The 21,557-nt window shown below is 44.1% G+C and overlaps 1 protein-coding gene across 2 annotated transcripts in view; it reads right to left on the bottom strand.

Annotated features, from left to right (window-relative positions):
- Nucleotides 1-21,557, bottom strand: part of XIRP2 (xin actin binding repeat containing 2) — a 1,616,993-nt gene that overhangs the window by 1,220,923 nt on the left and 374,513 nt on the right. The window contains exon 2 of one of the 2 annotated variants that reach the window (XM_069616273.1): nt 17,038-17,497. In XM_069616273.1, the coding sequence (XP_069472374.1) occupies nt 17,038-17,202 (165 nt within the window). In that variant the 5' untranslated portion in view covers nt 17,203-17,497. Of the gene's footprint in view, nt 1-17,037; nt 17,620-21,557 lie in introns of those variants that run through there. The other variant, XM_069616274.1, reaches the window with a different exon arrangement.

A 21,557-nucleotide genomic window follows, 5' to 3' on the forward strand; every position in this document is an offset into this window, starting at 1 on the left:
GACCACATATTCACTTTTACAGTTCGTGAGGAACCATTCACGTTGGCCTATTTTAAATGATTTGAGTTTAATGGTGAATTTACATGCCACACAGTTACCACATGGATGATGCCCTTGTAAAGGTCGTAGAATTCTTTGTGCCTGGTGTCTCAAATCTGGTCGGAAGAGAGAATGTACCAAGGCTTCTTTGTTATTCTTCCCCCGTTTGTATGCAAAGCGGGGTGGTTCACAAATTGCCTGCTGTCCCTCTATGAGAAGCACCTAGACTCACCTGTGATATTAATGTAACTTTATACAATTTCTACTTCTGGTCTTTTCAAGTGGTAAAGTTTACATATGAAATATATGCCAGTGGTACAGGCACATCTTATAAAAATGTTGAATAAAAAAGAGCTCAAACCCCAAATATGGCAAAATCACAAGTAAAATGTGTAAACTCTGCCTGGGCATAAACACCTCAGTAGAGTAAAGACAGTTGGAGAAGGTTCTTGGAATCTTTGGCTGTGCATTGACAGTGGAGTAATGGATAAGAGCGACCCTGAACTTTCATGTGTGGGAATCAACAGCATTCCTCGTAGCTGCACAATGCAGGCACCTTTTATAAGAAATGAAGTGGTACATACTGTTTACATCTGTAATGATGGCCTGGAAACCCCCAGATGTATGCAGTAGGTGTGAAGCGAGTCAAGCCCAGACTCAATGACGGACATAGTCAAAGTGAAAGGCAAACCCCAGCTTTAGTAACATCCAAAATAAAGCAGGGACAGCATACAAGCAATAGGATTGCAGCTCTCAGAGCTCTCATGCAAAACGGTACCTAATAAACCAAAAACACGTCAGAAGGATGACATCATATTAAAATACTTACGGGACGAGGGGGTAGGTTAGGGGAATGGACTAGCTCCAACTGGAACCACCTCTAGATTTTTTAATAGCAAATACATGTCATCTCTAAAATAAAAGATTGGTTGGCACAACATGTTCTGGGTGACCTAGCACTGAGGGTCCTGTCTGGTTGGCATTCTACTCACCAACCTTGGACAACTGACAGGTCACCAAAGCAGGAGCCAAAACGGATTTAGGAGTAGAGGGGCCCACAGACCGTATTCCGTTCAATCAAAAATAGATCATCCCTTATTCCTAAATCATGAGCCAGAGTGATTCCTCTGTAGTTGGACTTGCATGGCACCTCCCACCTGGGAATATGCACAAGGAGTGAGGGAGGTACCCTATTGCCAATGAATGGATGTTGCTCTTCAAGTTGGGTCACATGTGATGAGACCACATTTAGAAATATTTCACCCTGCGTTCACGGGGATTTTAATGTGAGAGTCATGGTTTCCACTACCACTAGGGACGTGATTGATACTTTCTATGAAGTCTTTGTGCCACCCAGACCATCCCTATTTTCTCAGTAACCTTGGCTTGGTGTGCATAGCTATTTGTCTGGCTCTGCAGGAATATGTATTTCAGTGGATTAAGCTTTTTGGGCACCCGTGAAGCCTTGAGGCCTCTCGTTTACTTCAATGCTGCTGCAGCTTTGATTTTGGAAAATATGGCTGCTCAGTACGTTTGTATGTTAGTAAACTATATAATTATATAGTTTCTATTTTTTTTATTTTTTGCACTATTTTGCATTCAGCTTATATATGTTGCTTATGTTAGTATTCCTCATGTCTAAATCGACCATTAATATTCGTTTATAAGTACATATTTGACCTAGTGTTCGTTCTTCATGGTGAGTGCATATTGGCTTCATGTCTAATGCATGCATATACGTGTGGTTCCACTGTAAGCGTGCTTATTCTCGCCATCCTGCTCTGTGGCTTGCCCAGAGTTCCCCCGATGTGCCCCCCCCCCTCGCACCGAAGAAAGTCAGACCCACTGAAATGGGCAGAAGATAGCAGCGCTTGACCCCGGCTGCATTTAAAATCACATGTGTTGCCGTCTCCACAAGAAAAGGAAAGCTTTTTGTTGTGATCTGCCGTGACGTTTGTGCTGCACACCTGAGAAGAGAGCTTTTATTCTTGGGGCACTGAACATCTCCCCTCGTTGAGAGGCACCTAGGCTGCATCGCCAGTCTAAAAGAACTTGATTTTAAATTCCTCTTCCCTTGTTCCCATGGGACCTTGGCTTTCCAAGATGGCCGCCTGCGCATAGGGTCCGACCCTCTTCTAGACCTGGGATGCCGGAGCCAGCCCAGCCATCAAAAGTCCACATTTAAGGTCCTGTCTGCTCCCAGTACGCTGCCCAGTGCCGAGAGTCCTCCTCTACACCCTACATGAAGGCTTGCTGGTCTATTTGATCCTGCACTCCTTCAGGCCCACTGAAATAATTGTGTCACTTTCACTTCCCTGTGGGTTAGTGCCTATACTAAAACTACTTCCTGCACCTCTGACTGTCCCTTCCTCACTCCATCTCACCTGGACTCCCACTAACATCACTTCAGCTATGCCCAGTGGCTGCATTAGGTTTTCATTTTTGTCCTGCTGATTTCGATCTTAGCTGTGCCGAGTGGCTGCATTGTGGATGATGATTTAGCCGTTTTGCATAATAAAGAGCATATTGAGAAGATAATGACCAAAGAGCTTTAAATCTGTCATATATGTCTGAGAGAGTTGTAGGACTGAATCACTAAATACCTAATGCACTCTGGGTCTGGTACGCATTTCCTTTTCGTTTTATTATACAAAAGCCACCCTAACAATAAAGCTTTTGCAAATATCAAGCATATATACAAGTATGGCCAGCAAAGACTTTAGCTGTCAGAGTGGAATGACTGCTAACAACTCAAAATGACTGCCAGTGCTGTGGGTCAGCCAGACTTGGAGAAACAAAATTGCCTTTATATTTAAAATCTGGCAACCAGTAAATTGAAAATAAACTGCAATAAAATGATAATCCTCTGGCAATCTGCCGCTCTAGGCCTGGGCCTAGTCGTCCTTATTGTAAATACGTCTATGCCTGCAACCCTTTTGTTTGTTTGTGAATCACTAAAATCAGGGGAAGGGAGTTGTTCCCCCGGTGGAGAACTGTGGCAGCAATTCCAGGAGGAGGGAGTCAATCTCCGGGATCAAGAACTTTGGTACAACTGTTTAGTTCAGTTATAGGTGTAAATCACAGAGATAGGGACATTTTGACACAGGGCGGTGGACTCAAGTTACTAAGATATCCTGACAGACCCATTAGCTCCTCAATTGCAGCAGATAAACCCCTCGTAGATCTAGGTAGAGGTAGGTTTTCTCATCAGCACAGATAAAAGTCTACATCAATCACTATGCAACCTGTGTGCCAGTCTCCTCCTTCCGCACCCTTACAGTGCAAAGCCACATATGGCACTGTGCCACTTTGCACTCTCCCAGCGTTGACCTCCGGAGCGATGCTACGTGTGGTGTTCCATCTCTCTCTGATTATCTCCATGAGCATCCCTCCGAATGTGTGCTGGAGCATAATTAAACTCTACCAATACTCCTTCTGGACTGGTTCTCCTTGCGACATGCCTACAGGAGGTCGGTTTTCCTGTTCGCTGCTGACTTCCATAAGGCGGATGGAATGAAGTTTGGATCAGAAGCTGTGTCAGGGTTCTCACACACCTTAGCTCCAGTATATCCAATAAAGGTGTTGGTCTCTGGTGGGATGGTGCCTCAAGTCCCTCGCTGGGTTTTGTCTGTCCCCTAAGGGGAAGTCACCTCCAGGGAGATCCTGCATAGCCTGTCCCCTAAGGGGTGTTAAACAGAACAGGCTCACCTCCCTAGTCCCAATGGGGGTGGCTCCCCCATTGTGGAGAGCTGACAAACTCCCCCGATTCTTCACAGGGCCCTCACATGGCATATAATCCACCCCAAATGTATTGTGCTAGAGAACCTTTTATTTTAAAAAAAAACAGGGATGATTGATGGCGGAGTCGAGTCCCGGTTTCATTTGTAATAAAATAAATATATATTCCTACAGAGTTACTGACAAACCAAACTGAATATAATATTGAGAAAGATAACCACCTGTTGGCGTCCCAGGGTCAAGTTCATGATACCCAAAACATGAGAAAAATACATTCAGAACTGTCCACTAATCTCCACTTTCTCCATAAATTGAAAATGAAAGTGGAAAGAGTTTTTTCACTTATCCAGTGTGATGAATCTGATGGTGTCATCACTCCTTTCCCAGAGGTGACCTCTCCCCATGTGGCCAGGACACTGCAGCCACTATCTGATCCTGAACCTGGGGGCAGCTAAGTAAGGGAGGATCACATGGGGGAGGCAACCATTGGGGTAGTGACACAACATTATCGGACGAGACATGGTCTTGTCCTCTCTGTACCGACCGAGGGACCGCTCTGCTGGTGCGAGGAACGTGGAGCCAACTGGATTGCTGAAGAGCTGAGGAGATCAGACTGCAGGAGATTGTATACTGTAAGGACACCAGAAGAGATAGAAAGGCTTCTGAGCATTCGCAGGTTTGGAAAAGCAGTCTCACGCCAGTCGAGCACAGAGGCACCAAGAGCAGTCTAGCAGGAACTGCAAGGCATACAGAACCCAAGGAGCAGAGGTTGTGAACCCAGAGAAAGGAAGCAGGATGCTGAGGAGCTGCTGCAGGCCTGCCATGGGAAAACCAATGCACACCACAGAGAGTCAGTGAGTCCACCCAATGGAAGCGGGGACACCAGGCATTTTTGCAATTCTAAAGTAAATGAAGCATATGAGAAAGAATGAGACATTCAATATTTCTTAAGGAGACATAACAGAACAAATAAAAGAGACTGTCAAGTTTGCATGTGTTCGCAGTGTACATATGAGAAAAGCCCTGGCAGGAGAGTATACCTGGTAGACTCAAGTTGCAAGTGTGTCCATATGAGAAAGCCCTGACAAGAGAGTATAACAGGCAAGGTCATGCTGGACAGTGTGTAAAGTACATCTCATGAGGAGGTTCTGATAAGGATACATCAGGAATAGCCAAAGATTGTATTGAAATATATTGAAGAGAAAATGAAACTTGGGAGGAGAGTACACCAGGTATCCCACCAAGATTCAGACTAATAGTTGTTTTTCATGCCAGTTGTGTTGTTGATCAAAAGGACCTCAAAGAACTGAAATCCTTAAGAGTATAAAACAGAGTGAAGAGAAATCCAGGGGAAGGGAACTTTATCTATCTGCAACTTTTGTGTTGGAGTTAGTCATTTCCTTTTTGAACACATTTGCATACTTTTAGGCCAAAGACGTTTCCCTTTTCACCTTGGAGTTGTTTTCTAAGAATATGAGGACCAGAATAGTACTTAGGACACAGGATGTTTTGCTTTGGACATCTTGACATCGGACAGAACTTTAATTTGGTTTTAGGTAGGGAAATACCTCAGAGTAGGGACAGAGAGGCATGTTCCAACCCCCTTTTGTCGCAACAAATGTTTAAGGGCAAAACCATGAGTCCCCTGTGTCCATGTCTAATTCCTGGCTCCTCACACCAGGTTTAAGGACAGAGTGACTTATTGGCTCTCCTACAAACAGTGTCTGAGAAAACCATGCTCTAGAGACATACTTCATGCATTAAACCAAAGAAACTCCATGCATTGCATTTCCCTCAAACCCCTCCTTTGGAGAACTACACACATTTGATAGTTGCTAAATTGGAACTCAAAAAATAGGGCTACTTTCAATCACCCATTGAGTGATAGTTGTGTCTTCTCAAGGCACACCTTTTTTATTGGGGAGCAATTCACTTTGAAGGCTTTCCATTTGATGGATTGTAAGAACCAGATCCCCTGGATGCAAATCTGCTGCCTAATTAATATAAAGAAGTGTGTCAATAATGACTATTCTAACATCACTATCATATCTGTGAAGGAACAATATTATAATGAGGGGACCTTTAAATATAAATCATCCATCAAATAATGAGTAGTACGGATGGAAATACATTGAAGTGCTATCTGCAGCCGACCTCCAAGGAGGGTGAAGCTCAAATTGTGGTAGACTCCGGGGATAAAATAAGCGGTCTTGCTTCTATACAAGGGAAATTACTAGAGTTCAGGCTTTGAATCGCTCAAAAGTCTGTTTGACATCTACCAGAACTGACCCTTAGAACCAGTCAGTCCAGGACGGGAAGAACCGATGCCCGAAGTCCAAGAACGAGGACTGGAGCAGAGTCGGAAGGGTGTAATTGCTCTGGCTGGAGAGACCACCTGCCACAACTACCACCTCAGCTGGAGAGCAGGCACTGATCAGAGATTGGGTGGAGATCCTACAAAGTAGCAAGAAAAAAAATACCCAAGTAAGGCTAAGAAACCTCATAATCCATGTCAGGCTCTGCAACAATAGACCCCACTAAGGGGTAAGATAACAAAATGCCAAACTATGGCCGAAGGGTTTGGATAGCAAACACAGGGTTGAGCAACAACAAACCCCATGACACTGTGTGAAAACTGAGCAAACAGCAAGAGCTGAAGAGCCAGCTAATCCAAACAGTCCGAGTACCCTGAGCAGCAGTGAGAGACATTTGCAGCCAAGACAACACAGGAAATTCCATGACACTGGAGTGTAAATATCTACAAGGCAGACCACCTCCCCAGAGGCATTGGGGAAACATGGGGCATGAACTCTATGAACTGCCCAACCTGGCAGAAAAATGACCTTTTGGATAGGGGCCAGGATCAAACTCTACCAAGACACGAGAAGGACTTACAGCTGCTTGAAATACAGTCAGAGGCTTAGGGTCTGGAAAAGAAATGGAGATTTTTTATTTTGGGTTGGGTTCAGAAAACCAACCACCTTTAGCCAAACCAGAGTAGGCGGTAGGGAGTCATTCTTTCCTAGGTTTACTTTAGGTTATTCTTTTATAGTGGTAGGGTCAAAGTTTAGTATTAAGTAGGTTTGGACCAAGGAAGAGTTTTTGGAGACATTCTGATGGGCACTCATTTATTTTCCTTTTAAGAAAGAATCGTGCAAAGCTGATGCCATCATTCCTTAAGAAAACACTGTTGTAAAACATGTTCTCTGGTCCACTTGTTATCACATTTACAATAGATTTTAATGATCAATAATGGATTTCAGTCTGCTCAATTGCTGCCTTATGCTGCCCAAGTCCAAGAAAAAGACAACGCTATTATTCCTGGAAATACCTGCAATCTATTTTGCTGATAAAAATCAGAAAAGGACAAACCTTGTACAATGAAGATTTTATTAATTTAAATAACACTCTGGCAACAAGGAGTTTGGCATCATTATTGTCAACCAAGATTCAAATGTTATCTTTGAAATCCATGATGTAGAGAAAGTGTAATTTGTGTCTAAAAATATCTCTACGTGATTGGCTGTCGATTCCAATCGTTTTTTCAAGAGTCCTAACAAATACCATCAGTGGTCAAGCAACACTTGACAAGGGAGGAATGTCATGGTGTATTCCCCGTTTCCTTATGGGTAGAGAATGTTACATGTGATGCATGGCATGGCATGGTATCAAGCAGTACACACAGACACAATGGATACAAGTTTGAAAATATTTATTATGAATTTGGTTGGGATGGTAAATTCCTAACTTGCCCCAACTCTAAAATGGGAGTATTCTCGACAATGAAACAATAATAAATACATCCAAGTCAGTCTGGTCAAAGGAAAAAGGCCTATTGTAAGAATACCTAACCTTGCCCTCCTGCTCAAGATAACAAATGTGTTAAGGGAATACAAAAAGGAAAATAGTGTGTCAAAAATAAATGGCAGACTTCAGCATCAACTCCTTTCCCCAGATTCAACCCCATGGGGACTGGAGAGTCTCTCAATAAACAAAGCATAGGTGGATGGCACAGTTCTATCAGTCTTGCACACTTTGGCTTATTGGTGCAGTTCAACTGTTCAATCTCAGACTTTTAACTCTTGGTAGTTCAATCACTTCTTTAGGCTTCAACCATCTTGCCATCAATACTTATTTCATATGCTTTCAATTTCTCACAGTTCTGCACAGGCTTCCCTCTGCTAGCCTCAAGCCTGTTTTCTTGTTCGTGGGGCTACCCTTTCTCACATTTTATCCAAGATATAACTCCCTGTCGAAGACTTTTGAAGCTTCAAGGAATTTATCTAGACCTCTGCATGACCACTTCGACCTGCCCCTCAATATTCACAATCCATCTCGTGACACCAATACTTCTTGGTATTTATGACTCTTGCTCTCTTCCATCTGCCCTCTCGTTCTGTTAAACAATAAAGTTTGGGAAAACCAATACCTCTTGATTTTCCCCATCAGTGCTTGTTGGCACTTGTAGTTCTCACATTTCACATTTGCCCCCTTGTCATATTTCACAATTCACATCTTTCGTGTAGCACCAATGCCTCATGGTACTTGTAGTTCTTATTCTCTTTCAATTGCCTTCCTGGCCCTTTCCAAAGTGCTTATACTCGACTCAGTTCACATCTTTCATTTTCCTCTTATTCAAATTTCTTTAATTTGATCTCCGCTTGTAGCATGTTTTAAAACAAAGTTCATAACATTTATAACATTTCACAGAGACTTGTGCCCAATCTGATACTTTGTTTCCTTTGCCTTTAACGATTGTCCTCTTTATTCTGTTTTATCTGCACACACGCAACCTTCACCTTTCAAATCACAGTCCCTTTCTCTTTAACATTAACCAGACGTGTGTTGCTCTCGATAACTGACTGGTTGTGCTAAATGACTTGCTTTCATCTTTTTCCTGCACTTCAAAGCCATTACCAGCACCTCCTCTGCTCCTCCCCGACTTTGCCATTCCACTAGCAGGGTTTCAGGCTGTTTCCTGGCACCCGGAAAGTTTCTCGTTTCCACTCGCTCGGCTCTGCATTTCGAACCCTCAAGGCTTCCCGAAAGCTTGGAAATTTCACCCGGCTTATTCTCGATCCTCTCAATAGTTCATCAGCCCATTGGCCTTCCAACTCCCACAGCCTGGTTCGCATCAGCCTCGAAAGAGATGTTCCTGCCTCACTCAGAGTGTGATTGTACACGCCAAATTGTATTTTCACAGGGAGTCTTAATAAGTGGCAGGTGTACATTATTAGAGCTATGTGCCTTATTCAGTCTGGCCTCATTACAGGGACAAGGCCAATGCAAGTCCGGGGAGGTAATCCATCTGACCTCATTCCTTAACCTCCTTGGTGCAGTACTTTTGTCAAAACAAAGAGGGGAGGAATCATGGAGTTGTAGTTTCAGGGATGTCATTTCACCAAAATGTCAGGGGAAGTGGAAGTGACATCATATGACACGTGACCTCTGATGTCATCACCAGAAGTGATGTCATTTGACCCCACCCCAAAGTGATATAGCAGGAAGCGATGGAACATGACCTTTCACTCCTTACAAAACAGGAATTAGCATCACATAGCATTGATCCTAAGTACACTACGAAAAATATGGTTACAATATTACCATAATTGATATACATTTCATACAAGAATGGATCTCCATATGTACCATGCATCGTTAAGATCAGTGTGTACAGGCCCATATTACCAAATTACTGTGAATGCAAGCAGACGTCCATGGTCAAATGATAATTATGTGCATTACAACGCACTGACGCTTAAGCGCTTTCTATAGAACAAAATATACATACAATATCACCCAACCAGTGTTGGTACTCATGTATCTACCTCAGAAGGATGAAGGCTCACTTGAGGTATTTAAAAGCAGAAAAAAAAATCAGTGACTCACTCCCTGAAGTGTACCTGAAATAAACCTTTAATGAGTCTAGCAAATATTGTATAGAATTCCAGAAATACACATCATTTGGTATTCCTATTCTTTCTTTTTTAGGGTCATTGCTGAAAGTGTTAGACTTGTGGAACCCCTGTTCTATTTTTATTTTTTATTTTTTTAATTATTTTTTTTAAGAGGCCTGAACAAGAAAGCCTGTCACTCCAGAAGCAAAGGGCCACATGGCGCTAGCCACCACTGCCCAGAAGCTTTTATTAAAAAAAAGAAAAAAAGAAGTTTTGTTTTAAATTGGATTATTATTTTTTTAGGGGTAGCAAGGGAGACCTCAGAGGTTGCAGTTGTGACCCCTAAATGATGCCCCTGTGTAGTTTCCCACAAAATAAACAGGGATAGGGGGTTAGATGGGTTGTGGAAAAATTTGATGCTATTGGGTGCTTCTCCCCCACACCCGAGGACCCTCTACCGAGGTGATGCTCCCTCGCTTGTCCACCCCCAGGGTCAGGATCCAACAGGCATTTCCCAGGCCACCCGAGTACAGGATTTCCGGGGACTAGGTTGTGAAACAACCTCTGGTTTTTCACATACCTTAGAAAATGAAATAATTTTAGGAGTTCCCAGTAACTAAAGTACTAAAGAATCATCCATCCAGGTAAATACCATAAACTGAGATGTTCTACTCATCTTGAAGCTACTTCAGAAATGACCACTCCAGAAATATTCCAAGGTTTCGGTCAGGTGTCGAAGAACAGATCAGACTGGTTGTTGCCTGTGAGTCTGACGAACAAAGAAAACCATTTAGACAATTGTTTCTGAATTTTTCAATATCATTTCATACGACTGTGGACACATGTCTCTACATTATACAACAATGCCTAAAGACCCATGGGATCATTTGTCCAATCAAAACTACCTTTAGTTCTGACGGTGCAGAACTAAGTTACACGAGGGTAAACCTGTCATGGTGGCCTCTGCCATATATTAATCAGGGACTTGCAGAGAGCCAAGGTTCTAAAGTATACCCTGCACTCTATTTGACAAATGGATATTGGACTGTCTCAGTACTGTGGTAAGTCAGAAGGAGGAGACAGAACCGTTTTTGTCATTTCAAGATTCTTTATTCAAATAATAAAAGGAAACATGCTTTACTATGCCTACTCTATGGGTTTCCCTACCTAACCAACTAACTAACTAAGGTGCTTGTCATCTGTTGTATAGTCCAAAAGTAAACAGTGTGTCCTCCATCGTGTTCTCTATCATGGTTGGTCTCCTTGTCAGGATGTTGTGTGCCTCCCGGGACTGGAGACAAACATGCAGGCTCTCTCTAGCCTATTGCTTCTCATTCTCTCGTGTGTCCCTCCTGGGACTAGCGTTACCTTTGCAGCTTTCAGAAGTCCTGCCTCTCAAGCAGGTAGGTGTAAGGCCTGGCTTTCCACAGCTTTCCTCCGTCTCAAGAAACAGCTTTCGACCCGGTACATCAGCTTCCCTTTCACAGCCGATTCCAAACTCCTGAGCTTCTCTCTCTCTCTCCCTTTCTCTACTTCCACTTTTATGACGAGGGTCTGGGATTTCTCCAGCAGCCCGAGGGAGTCCTTTTTCTGTTTCTGGTCTATATTCATCATAACGCCACTGATGATCTTCCCAGTATGTTGTTGAGTGGCATGCAGGTACAAACACAGTGCTCCCGCAAGCGCTTCCGTACCTGTCATGATACCTCCCATTGGCGGTAGTTGCTGGCCCTGCTCCTCGGTTCCTGATACTCCATCCGGTGGGGGCCATTGCCCCACATACGCTGCAGTGGGTGAGCACCTTGTCTTCTGTTGCTCCGGCCTGCCATGCATGCATGGTTTTTTGGGCACACTGCATTCCAATGGCAACTGGGCACTCGGAAGCCTGCATCCATTTTTCCCACGTAGTCTGCCATAAAAGCTGATAAACCCTGCAAGCCAGAGCGTATTAATGGTCTAGGTTGAGTTGGTCACCCTGCTCTGCCTTTTCGGCCCTGCCCCCTTGTGCCTTGTGCCCTGCCTACCTCTTGTAGCGGTCCCTGCTCTTTCTTTTCACCATTGGGCTTACCTCAGTATATCCATATCACTCCTTTGTTCTCCTCCTCATCCCAGTGCCTTCTACCATGTATTGCTTGGTGTCTTATTCCATTCTTGTTCTCCTTCCTATTAAGTATTTGAGACCTTTCTGAACCTTAAATTCTGCTGTTTCCTCAGGTACCCTTCGTCAGTGCTTGCACTGTCCACTGTATCACGTAAATAGAGGGTACCTTTCATCGCTATAGGGCAACCTTTGGGTGGTGATACCTTTAGCCTCAAACATTGTGGGAGGTGGTTCTCTGTATTACACTTCCCATTCCTACCTCACCAACCATCAAGAGGACTTTATGTCCAAAGTGATACAGGTACACAGCACAAGCAAGTTGAGCTTCTCGTCATTGAATTACACTTGTTATAACTCCTTTGGGTTTACTCGTCCCAGTAGTTGAAGGTCCTTACTCTATTAATCTTACATTCTTACTCTTCTCAAGTACTTATCTCTGTTAAAGATATCACCATAGCAGATGTAAGAGGAGTTTGGCTTTCTGTCAACTGATATGGTATTAGTGAGTTTCTGAGTGTGGTGAAAAGGGAGTTATTTAAGGGAAAGGGAGTCCTTGTCCCAATATTGAGGTCTCTCCCTGTGCGGTTCCGCTTGCCACCACTCCTATGAGGAATATTGTGCAGTGGGTTCACCTCCCTAGACTCCCATTGAAAGGCTTCCGCCTGGGCCTGGGGAGAAGTGACTGATTCCCTCGATTTGTCACAGTACCAATATCAACACTGGTCTATAACTTCAGGGACATCAGTATGTGTGTGGTCATACGCCATTTGGGTATGTTTACAGTGGGAATACATGTATATATTTATACGAAATGCCAGGACCATGCAGTCAAAGGGGAATTGGCATAAGTGGGTGATTTAATTAAAAAAGCGTGGAAGAACACTTGCTGGAGATCCACCACGTACTGACACAATTAAGGAGCACAGGTGCAAAATGATCAATCCAGAAAGCCCAATGGTGTAGAACCAAAGTAAACTTTCTAGGCCATGAAATCACAGCCAACTGCCTGAATTCTCAGAAATGGATGGGTGAAGCTTTACTGAAGTTGAAGAACTACACAAGTCTACATGACTTTTAAAGTCTCTTAGGATTTTCCAAATACAGTCATAGGGAATTACGCAGCAATCTCTCAGCCTTTAATCGATCTATTGAAGGCCAGAGTGAAGTAGAAGAGTGGCAACTCACAAACAGAGAATGTGAAACAATTAAATACGTCTTTCCCAAACGTTTTTATAATGCAAAAAAAAATAAAAAACACTCCTGGCATTGGTATGGCTGTTGAATAACTAAAGTATGTTGATCCATGGGGCACATATTATAGATGGGACTTAGTTTCCTCCAATATTTGCACAGCAACCAAATATGGACTACGAATATCTCCAATTCAAGGTTTACTTCCTGGATATTTTTTCTGCAAGGCTACCCTGTAGACATCAGCCATGGCCAACAAACAAATAGTCTGATGGCTGAAAGATTAGAAGACCTGCATGGGTGTGTTGAGGAGAAGTGGTTAGAAGATGAAGATTTAAAAACAAAATGACAGTATGGAGGTCTATCTAGCTTCTGCTTACAAGGTGATGAAGAGATCACTTGCCAGGGAATGGCTACCATTCATGTGGATGATATTGTTACCAAGTCACAGAAAAGAATGAAAAGGAAGACGTACCTGCTATGTGAAATGCTTAAGTGAATGACACCCTCAAACACTCAGCCGGCACTAACATTAGTCTCTGCAGTAGCTAGGAGGCAGAGATGATGGTCATATATCCACCATCCTCACTGCCATAAGCCCAACTCCAGGAACCAGTGAAAATGAGCAATTTAGATTATACCTGAAATGGATTTTAGAACACTTGGTACATTGAAAAATCAGGGGACTGCTCTGTGCCAAAAACAAACACTTGAATCATGGAATTCATAAATGATTTGGTGACTTCAAAAATAGCATGATATACTGAAAAGAAAATGAAAGGGCATTCTAAAATAAAAAAAAGGTCCTGACAAAACAGGACATTATTTGGCAGATCAATTAGCCAACACTAAAGTTCTAGAAATAATGGCAGGGACTATCACAATCTCTTGCTGAAAGTAAACTTTCCACTCTTCAACAGGCGAGTACTCTGTGGAGCAACGGCAGCAGAAATCACACTAGAGGCGTAGTCACTGAGCTTAAGAGTCTCAAAGTAAGTTCTGATGAGGTTAAACACCACATAATTTAGGATTTTAGACCAATGAGAGAGAAGGTAGACAGTTTCATGCCATCATGAAGTTACCTTTTTGGCATTTCACTCTCAGATGAGGGAATAGGCCTACCTCTGCATTCTTTGAAGAACAGAACCATCAGCAGTCAGAAATAGTTACACACACATGTATTGCAATATGCATATACCTCAATGAAACAGATAGGTCCATTGAAGGGCGAACATGCAAAAGGTCTTGGAAGAGCCTTTACTTCCAGAACAGAATACATTTGCATACTGTGGCGAGTCACTAGATGTGGTCACTTCTCCCCGAGAGGGAACCCTTTTCATTAGGCCAGGGAGGTGCGGCTGCTACCAAATAGTCCCTCTGGGGGTGGTATAATGTGGGAGGATCTCATAGGGATGGACTCTTCCCTCTGGGGAAAAGGGCGACCATCTAGTGGAAAGCCCTTGTAAGAATAGCACACCCCACATACTCATGCCCCTCCTTCCTCTGCTCACCTCTTTGTAGGCAGTAGACCTATGTACTGTTATAAGGCAGAGTAGCTCAGGTTTCTTGAAAGAAATGAGACGAAGAACAACAACAGGAAAACAAGTAATCCAAGTACTGGGATGAGTTGGCACAGCAAACCAATAAAGATAGAACCCATGCAAGAGCAAAGGTCTTATACAATGAGCCCAGACACTGCTGGCAACAGTGTATAAAAGATTAGCAATGGACTGAACACTTGGTCTCGGACATCCGCAGAAGGCTGCAGGTGTGTTGCACACCGAAAGTGGGAGATGCAAACCTGAGTCGCTAATCCCAAGGGAGAGAGCTCCAAGGACACTGGCAGGTCCACGATATCTGATGAATGGAAGGTCTACACAGCCCTGTCGAGCGGAGGAAGGAACGCAGGCAGCAGCAGGGAACGCCATTGCACAGCAGCAGGGAAAGCAACATGCCGGAGAAGCCAAACCAAATGCCCTGCATCCCAGGAAGCCCCAGCAGCATGCCAAAACAAGGTAAAAAGGTGGCACAGACGACCCAGAGGGGATGCGGGGAAGCTCACCAAGAGGGCGCATGCAGTTGTCCTTTGTAATCATAACGCTTGGGTGGTACTGCAGGGGCAGAAACCCTACAAACCTTCTCCTCCTCATTGCAGTGGTGGAACGAAGCCCGTTGACCAACAGGGAAGGGTCGAAGACCCCAAGCACCATAAAGACAACTTGAGAGGGAGAGTCCCTCACAACAGTGGCAGAGATAAGCCCAATAACAGCCAAAAGAGGGTCACTGACCCTAAACAAAGTACGAGTCATCTTCCTTATGGAAGTACTTGGCAGGGAAGTGAACCGAGTAGGCAAGGTAAAGAGAAGAAACCTGTGTCTGGGACCAACAGTAAGAAAGGGATGCAAGTCATCTTTCTTGTTGTAGTCCTTGGCAAAGTAGTGAACCAAGAGAGACAAATCAAAGAAGAAAAGAAGCCAGGGTCATGGACCCTCCTAACACTTAAGAATTGGTTGTTGTAGGTGTGAAGCCAAAGGTAAAGTAGACCAGGGGAATAGGGTCATTCCCCCTGATTGCAAGGAACTGAAAACAAGATACCAGGGAAGGGCGTAATTCTCCTGGTAACCCGGACCGGAATTAAGGTCCAAAAAGCCTGCGGAAGGGAGTAATTCCCCATGGGCTTTGTGAGACCGGATGTCAGGAGAAGGGAGACATTCTACTGGCCCATCCAGAAGAAAAATAAAATTATTGTTTGGAACTGTACCATCAGGGGAAGGGAGTCCTTCCCCCTGACAACGGCTTTTACTTTAGTCATGCATTTGCTAAAACCTCTTTGTAGCAGTGTAGATAGTTGATATGTTGTGTTTTTCTTAAACATAAAAGACTTTTCAATAGATTGTTTCAATACAGCCATAAACAGAAGGAACAATTCTGGATGAACGTGTGTGTTGAGGGAGCGGGCATTTCGGGCTTGGAAAACTAAAGAGGCACATCTGGTTCATGCAGAGATCAGAAATACTGAGGGGTTGGAGGCAACATAAAAACAGAAGGGCTGCGTTGGGCTCATTGAGGACAAAGGCATGTTACGCAAATGTAGAATAATGTTATAATGTTAATTTGCTACATGATGACATTTAAGAAAGTCAAACATTGTGTTGCACACACATTTTGTGAGAGAAATGTAAACTTGGTTGGCATGTGGTTTGGAGAAATCGAGCGCCCACAGGGGCAGTAGTCAGACTCATTCAGTCCCTTAAACGTAGCCTAGATCACAAACGTATACTGTAACTAACAGACCGGCATACATGGGCCAAAGTGCAGGTTTTCATTGACAAAGTAGACTATGTATCCTAGGCCAACAGCTCCCTCTAGCGGTGACAACAGGTGAAGCTACTCCATCGGACAAACATACAGGGACAGGCATGCCGCTGGCCTTTTTTGTTAGATTAGAAAGAATGCATTGAAGTCATGTTAAATCTCATGTTCCCATGCCAGAGAGTTTACTTTTGATTCTGGTAATTGTAGTTTATTGATCAGACTCGGATTTTCCCATAGGGAAATGCCTGAAGTGGGTACTTGACAGACAGCGTGTGCCACTTTTCTGATTGTAGCTAAAAGGTGACACCAATGTAACTTTGCTAGAGTACATAAAACAGTAACTTGTTTTTGTTTTATTTACATGCAAAAAAGCATTACTGGGTGATACCCAAACAATGTGTCTGAATAGTAACATTGTGATTCGTGAACTTGGAGCGCTGTTGGTGACGGGAAATGACATTTACCGCGCCAGCATTTATTTATTTATTTATTGAATTTATAGAGCACTTGACTCCAAAAAAGCCCCCGATATGCCTCGTTCACCCTGAGGCCTTCCGGTGTGTCTCTTAAGCACGAAGTCGGCACTCGGCAGTAACTAAGTCGAACAAAGGCATTAAATACACATGGGCTCTGTTTGGACCGCATCACGCACACAGCACACCCTAAAGGTGAAAGCGGGGTGAGAGCCCAGGAATGCGGGGTAGTATAGAGGATCTAAAAGCCATGCATTGGACTCTGGAGGCAACCGGCTCTTACCTTCTTCTTGCCAACTCTCTTGGCCGGAAGCACCACAATACGAGTGGGCTTCTCGAACATGAGCTTCAAACTGTCGAGCGGGATGGGGAAGCGCTCGATCCTACGGGCGGCCTGGAGGTCCTCCCTGGCGGGAGCGCCCTGTGCTCCGCCCTGCGCCTCAATCATCCTGCTCCAGGGCTCCCAGGCGGACGCTGGGGGAGATGTGTGGCCCCTTCGGTGAGTGGATAAGGCGCTTTGTCCGTCGCTGTGCTGTGGCTGCTGGGTCCGGAAGGTATAGCGTGTTGCACACTGTGAGGGCTGCCAAATCTCTCAGATTCTCGCCTGGGTCTCGCAGGGGCCTATCCCAGGGAGGAACAACTTGCTTTCGGGCAGGTAAGCGGCGATAGCTTGAGGACCCTTCCTGCCTCCTCGGCTTCAGGCAACTCTCGCCTGCTCTGCGCTTTACCGCTGCCACGCTTTTCTGTGAGATAAAATAAAAATGATGAAACGGTTACTTCTTTAGCAGCAGTAGTCCTCAAGTATGAAATAGAAATGATTGTTGTGCTTGCTCCTGAGTGGTGGGAGGGCAAATAAGTGTGTAGCGCGGAGTTTCCTCCAGGCTTGTTTCATGAGAACATTAAACATTGTAATTTCCAAAATGAACTTCCTGTACATTTATCTTTCATAACTAGTCCCTCCAGAGGCCGCACATGACATCAGCAAATTCCTCAAGGGAAAGCAGCAAAACAAAACAAAAAAAACATCGAACTCAAAGAGGAAAAATTACAGGAAAAAGCCAATTGCACTAACTTCCTACCAGTGGTATGAAAAACAGTCGCCAGCTCCATTAATTATTCTGTGGAAAAAGGTTATTTATAAGTGTGTGAAAATCTTCAGCAAGCTGGAAACTGTGTGGATTTGGCACCGATGCCTGCGCACGTAGCTTTTATATACTTATCAGGCTTCATTTCCACAAAGCCCTTCAGCATGGGAACAGCACTTCCTGTGAACTGTAAGCCCCAAACTGTCCAGCGAGTACACTCGGTGGAAATACAACTGCACTTTCAGAGACTTGGAAAGCCACAACCTGGGCAGGTGCTGCCACAACGGATGAACTGTGTACCCAATACATGCATCATTGTTATGATTGTTCATAGTACTCAGACCCTTAGTACACAGACCAGCTGTGGAGCCATAGGAGTTGATCCAGGATACTCTTATTATACATAGGTACGTATGTACGACTCCAGTTATTTGTAAGTTTGTACAAGGCAAGCAGACGGGTAGGCACCATAAAATATCCAGCGACAAGGGACAGAACCACCGACCATCTTATCACATCCAGCTCAGGCCCCCATCTGGCATTCATGGAACACTTGCACACAGCACTCACTCAACATTCTCCTGAGCTCAGTGGTCGAAGTGAGCGGGAGCGGTGCTCCTACACTTTTTTAAATTACCTTGTACAGCTCCTATACTTTTATTTTTAAAAGGAACCGTTCCGGAATGGTTTTGTTTTAAAATAAAAGTGTAGGAAGAAGTTGAAACCTTCAATTTCAGTGCACTGCACTGAACGTTCCCTTAAACGGCAGGTGCAAGTGTTTTGGGGGTGCATTGTGTGTGGGAGGGGTTGTGGCAATGGGGTTTGTGGGGAGCAGGGACAGGCCAGCAGGGAACATAGTTCCACTACTTCTTTTCGTACACTTCGACCACTGCCTGAGCTGTCTATCATACACACACCAATATTCTATCATACATGCATACACCAATATTCTATCAGCATGCATTCCTGAGCAGTGAAACTGAACAAGACTAACTCGCATTATAGCATCTCCCTTCCCATAAACAGTCATACACCACATCTCCCTTTCATACAGAAAGTCACACACGCCAGACCCAAACAAGCACCTCAGACACACACACAACATTCAAACACACACACAGCATTCCTCCACCACAACCAACAACCTTCCATCCGGAGCTGCCACTCCCAGATACACAGTCTGGCACACCCTGGCCCAAAAAGATACACAGTCTGGCACACCCTGGCACAAACACCCATAGGGGAACACGCAAAGACAAACTACACACCGAGAGGGGATCACAGATTGCCAAGCACCGGACCCGGATGCAATGCGCCTTGTCAAAGCAGAGCCTGGTCGGGACATCCTGACCACCAGAGTCCAACAAACTTACACTCGGGGAAGGTGGTGCTGCCCATAACGGGAACAACAAGCACAGAAGGGGTACATAATCAACCAACTTTCACCCTCCCATTCCAGACACAAAACAATTGCAATCCTCTCCCAAACATCACCCAAATCAGACCGTCCCAACAAGAGTATCAACCACAAAGGTACTTGCCAAACACTCAATCTTCACTTCAAAATATCTGTGCATTGCAACCATCACCAAGCATCACCAAACACTGTACAGTGACACAACAACTTCTCTCTGCATACACTAACTACACTCAACATACACCAGCAGAATAAATGGAACGAGGCAGCAAAACACATGCAAGCATACCTCTCACACAGGTGGTGTGATGTCACACCCAACATGACAACTCGGAAGCCAACCATATTCATTCAACCTCCACCCACGCCACATATGCCCAAGTGTAATCACACTCCTGAGCATTCAAACGGTTTATTGAGAAACCACCCTAGACACAGGGAGTCCCTGCCCTCGCCACTCAAGAGGTTATTCAACAAACTGTTTGACAAATTATTTTTTTAGCCCTATCTCTGTCACATATCATGCCCTCTGGATCCCTCGCTCCTGAGCTAACAATGAGCCAAGAACCAGGCCGGTGTACGAGAAATATATTGGTATTTATTTAAATGAAAAGTAATAGATGAGCACGAAAATACCAATTTATCCGTGGCACAACACAATCAACTTCTCTCAGCATAAATAAATCACAAAAGTGAGTTAAAAAGAACACAATCACAATTGTACAGTTTTTTTTTTTTTTTTCTTTCAATTTCACTTCACAAAATAATTACACTAATCAATAATATAATTTCGCCCAACCTTTCTTTTAGTTTAGAACAAACACAGGGTGATTTATCGCTTTGTTTTTCAGCATACCCCCCCCCCTTGCTTTAGTCTATGTTGGGAAGTCAGACAGAAAACATTGAATGCTTTGGGGAATTTTGGATTTCAGACCCCTCCCCCCCCCGGACACCTAACCTCACTGAAAGGCCTGTGTTGGGGAAGCTGGATAAAAAGTTTGGACTGATTTAAGAGCAAAGACACCCATCTTCCTTACAGAAGTCTGGGTCAGCTGGACAACAAGAATTACCAAATTAATTTATAGGCTATAGTTTTCAGCGCACACTGGGAAGTGAGCTTTGTTAATTTCAAATTTTAACAAAATTCACCCCGTAGTGTTCTGCCAAATGGGGAAATAATTAATATTAATATTTGTTGTTACATAAGCAAAGGATCTACACAGTCTTGCCCCCCACCCACTATAAAGGGAAAGGATTCAAGGCAAGAAGACTCTTTCCCCCCTCCACCCCCACCTTTTGGCTTTCCAGGGCTTTCTACTTACATCGAAAGCCTCTGTTTAAGATTCAGGAATGCCAGCTGCATCTCAGGACACTCTGGAAAGATAGGGCAGGCGTCTGGTCACTCCACTCTCAAAGGTGGCCTCCCGCTCTCCACCACAGGACCCGGTCAGCTTTGAGGCCTTCCTGGAAATTGACAGCTCCACCCCAATGCACTCTCAGCAATCTCCTCTGGTGTCACCTTACAGCTGTCGGATGGGAAGTTTCAGCTGCCTTCCTGGTGGTCTCTCTTCTCTCTGTCCTCCTTTTTCTGTCTCCCTATTTTGTGTGTTCTCTGCCCCAGTGCTGTCCCCCTCATATAGCAGCAATTATATCACCAATTTTACAATCTTGGGGAAGTACCCTGCAATAAACCCTGCCACTAGTATTGGATAGTTACCCTTCTCTCTCTGCCCTTAAACAGGATTGGTTTAGGGGTTTGGAGTAACATATGTCTATTCCCATTTGTTATCATCCTTTGTTCTCCTTTCCACTTTTTGCAAAAACTAGTTATGTATCACAACTTCATAATTTTACTAGCAACTGCCATACTAACCATATTTTCTGTTTTAGCTGATCATGGAGAATTAGATAAGCCAACCGCCAAATGTGTATGATGTAGCATGGTCGTGTGGCACATTTCCACCGTTTCCATAAAAAGCACAACAGTTATGAAGATGTAAATTATTAAGCATATTCCTAATTTCATTTTCCACCCGCTCACCAGATTGCTGAGAAAAAGGCCTGAATGATAATGTTCCTTTTAAATTAATTGTGAATGTTTATGTGGAACAAATGACAGTTTCTGCCTTCCGGCCATTTGTTTTCACTGGGTCAGCCTGTGACCAGAGGTTTTTTATGAGTCTCTCTGAAGTTGGTAGTTTGCTATTTGAAGTTGCAGCCTCCAGTCTTCACATCTTTTAGTCATGCTCCAGCCAGGAAGGACTTTCCTTTGAAGTCCCTGCTTTCAGAGCCAGCAGGTCC

Source organism: Ambystoma mexicanum, chromosome 9, assembly GCF_040938575.1.
Source record: "Ambystoma mexicanum isolate Mex_15411 chromosome 9, UKY_AmexF1_1, whole genome shotgun sequence".
NCBI classification, from domain to species: Eukaryota; Metazoa; Chordata; class Amphibia; order Caudata; family Ambystomatidae; genus Ambystoma; species Ambystoma mexicanum.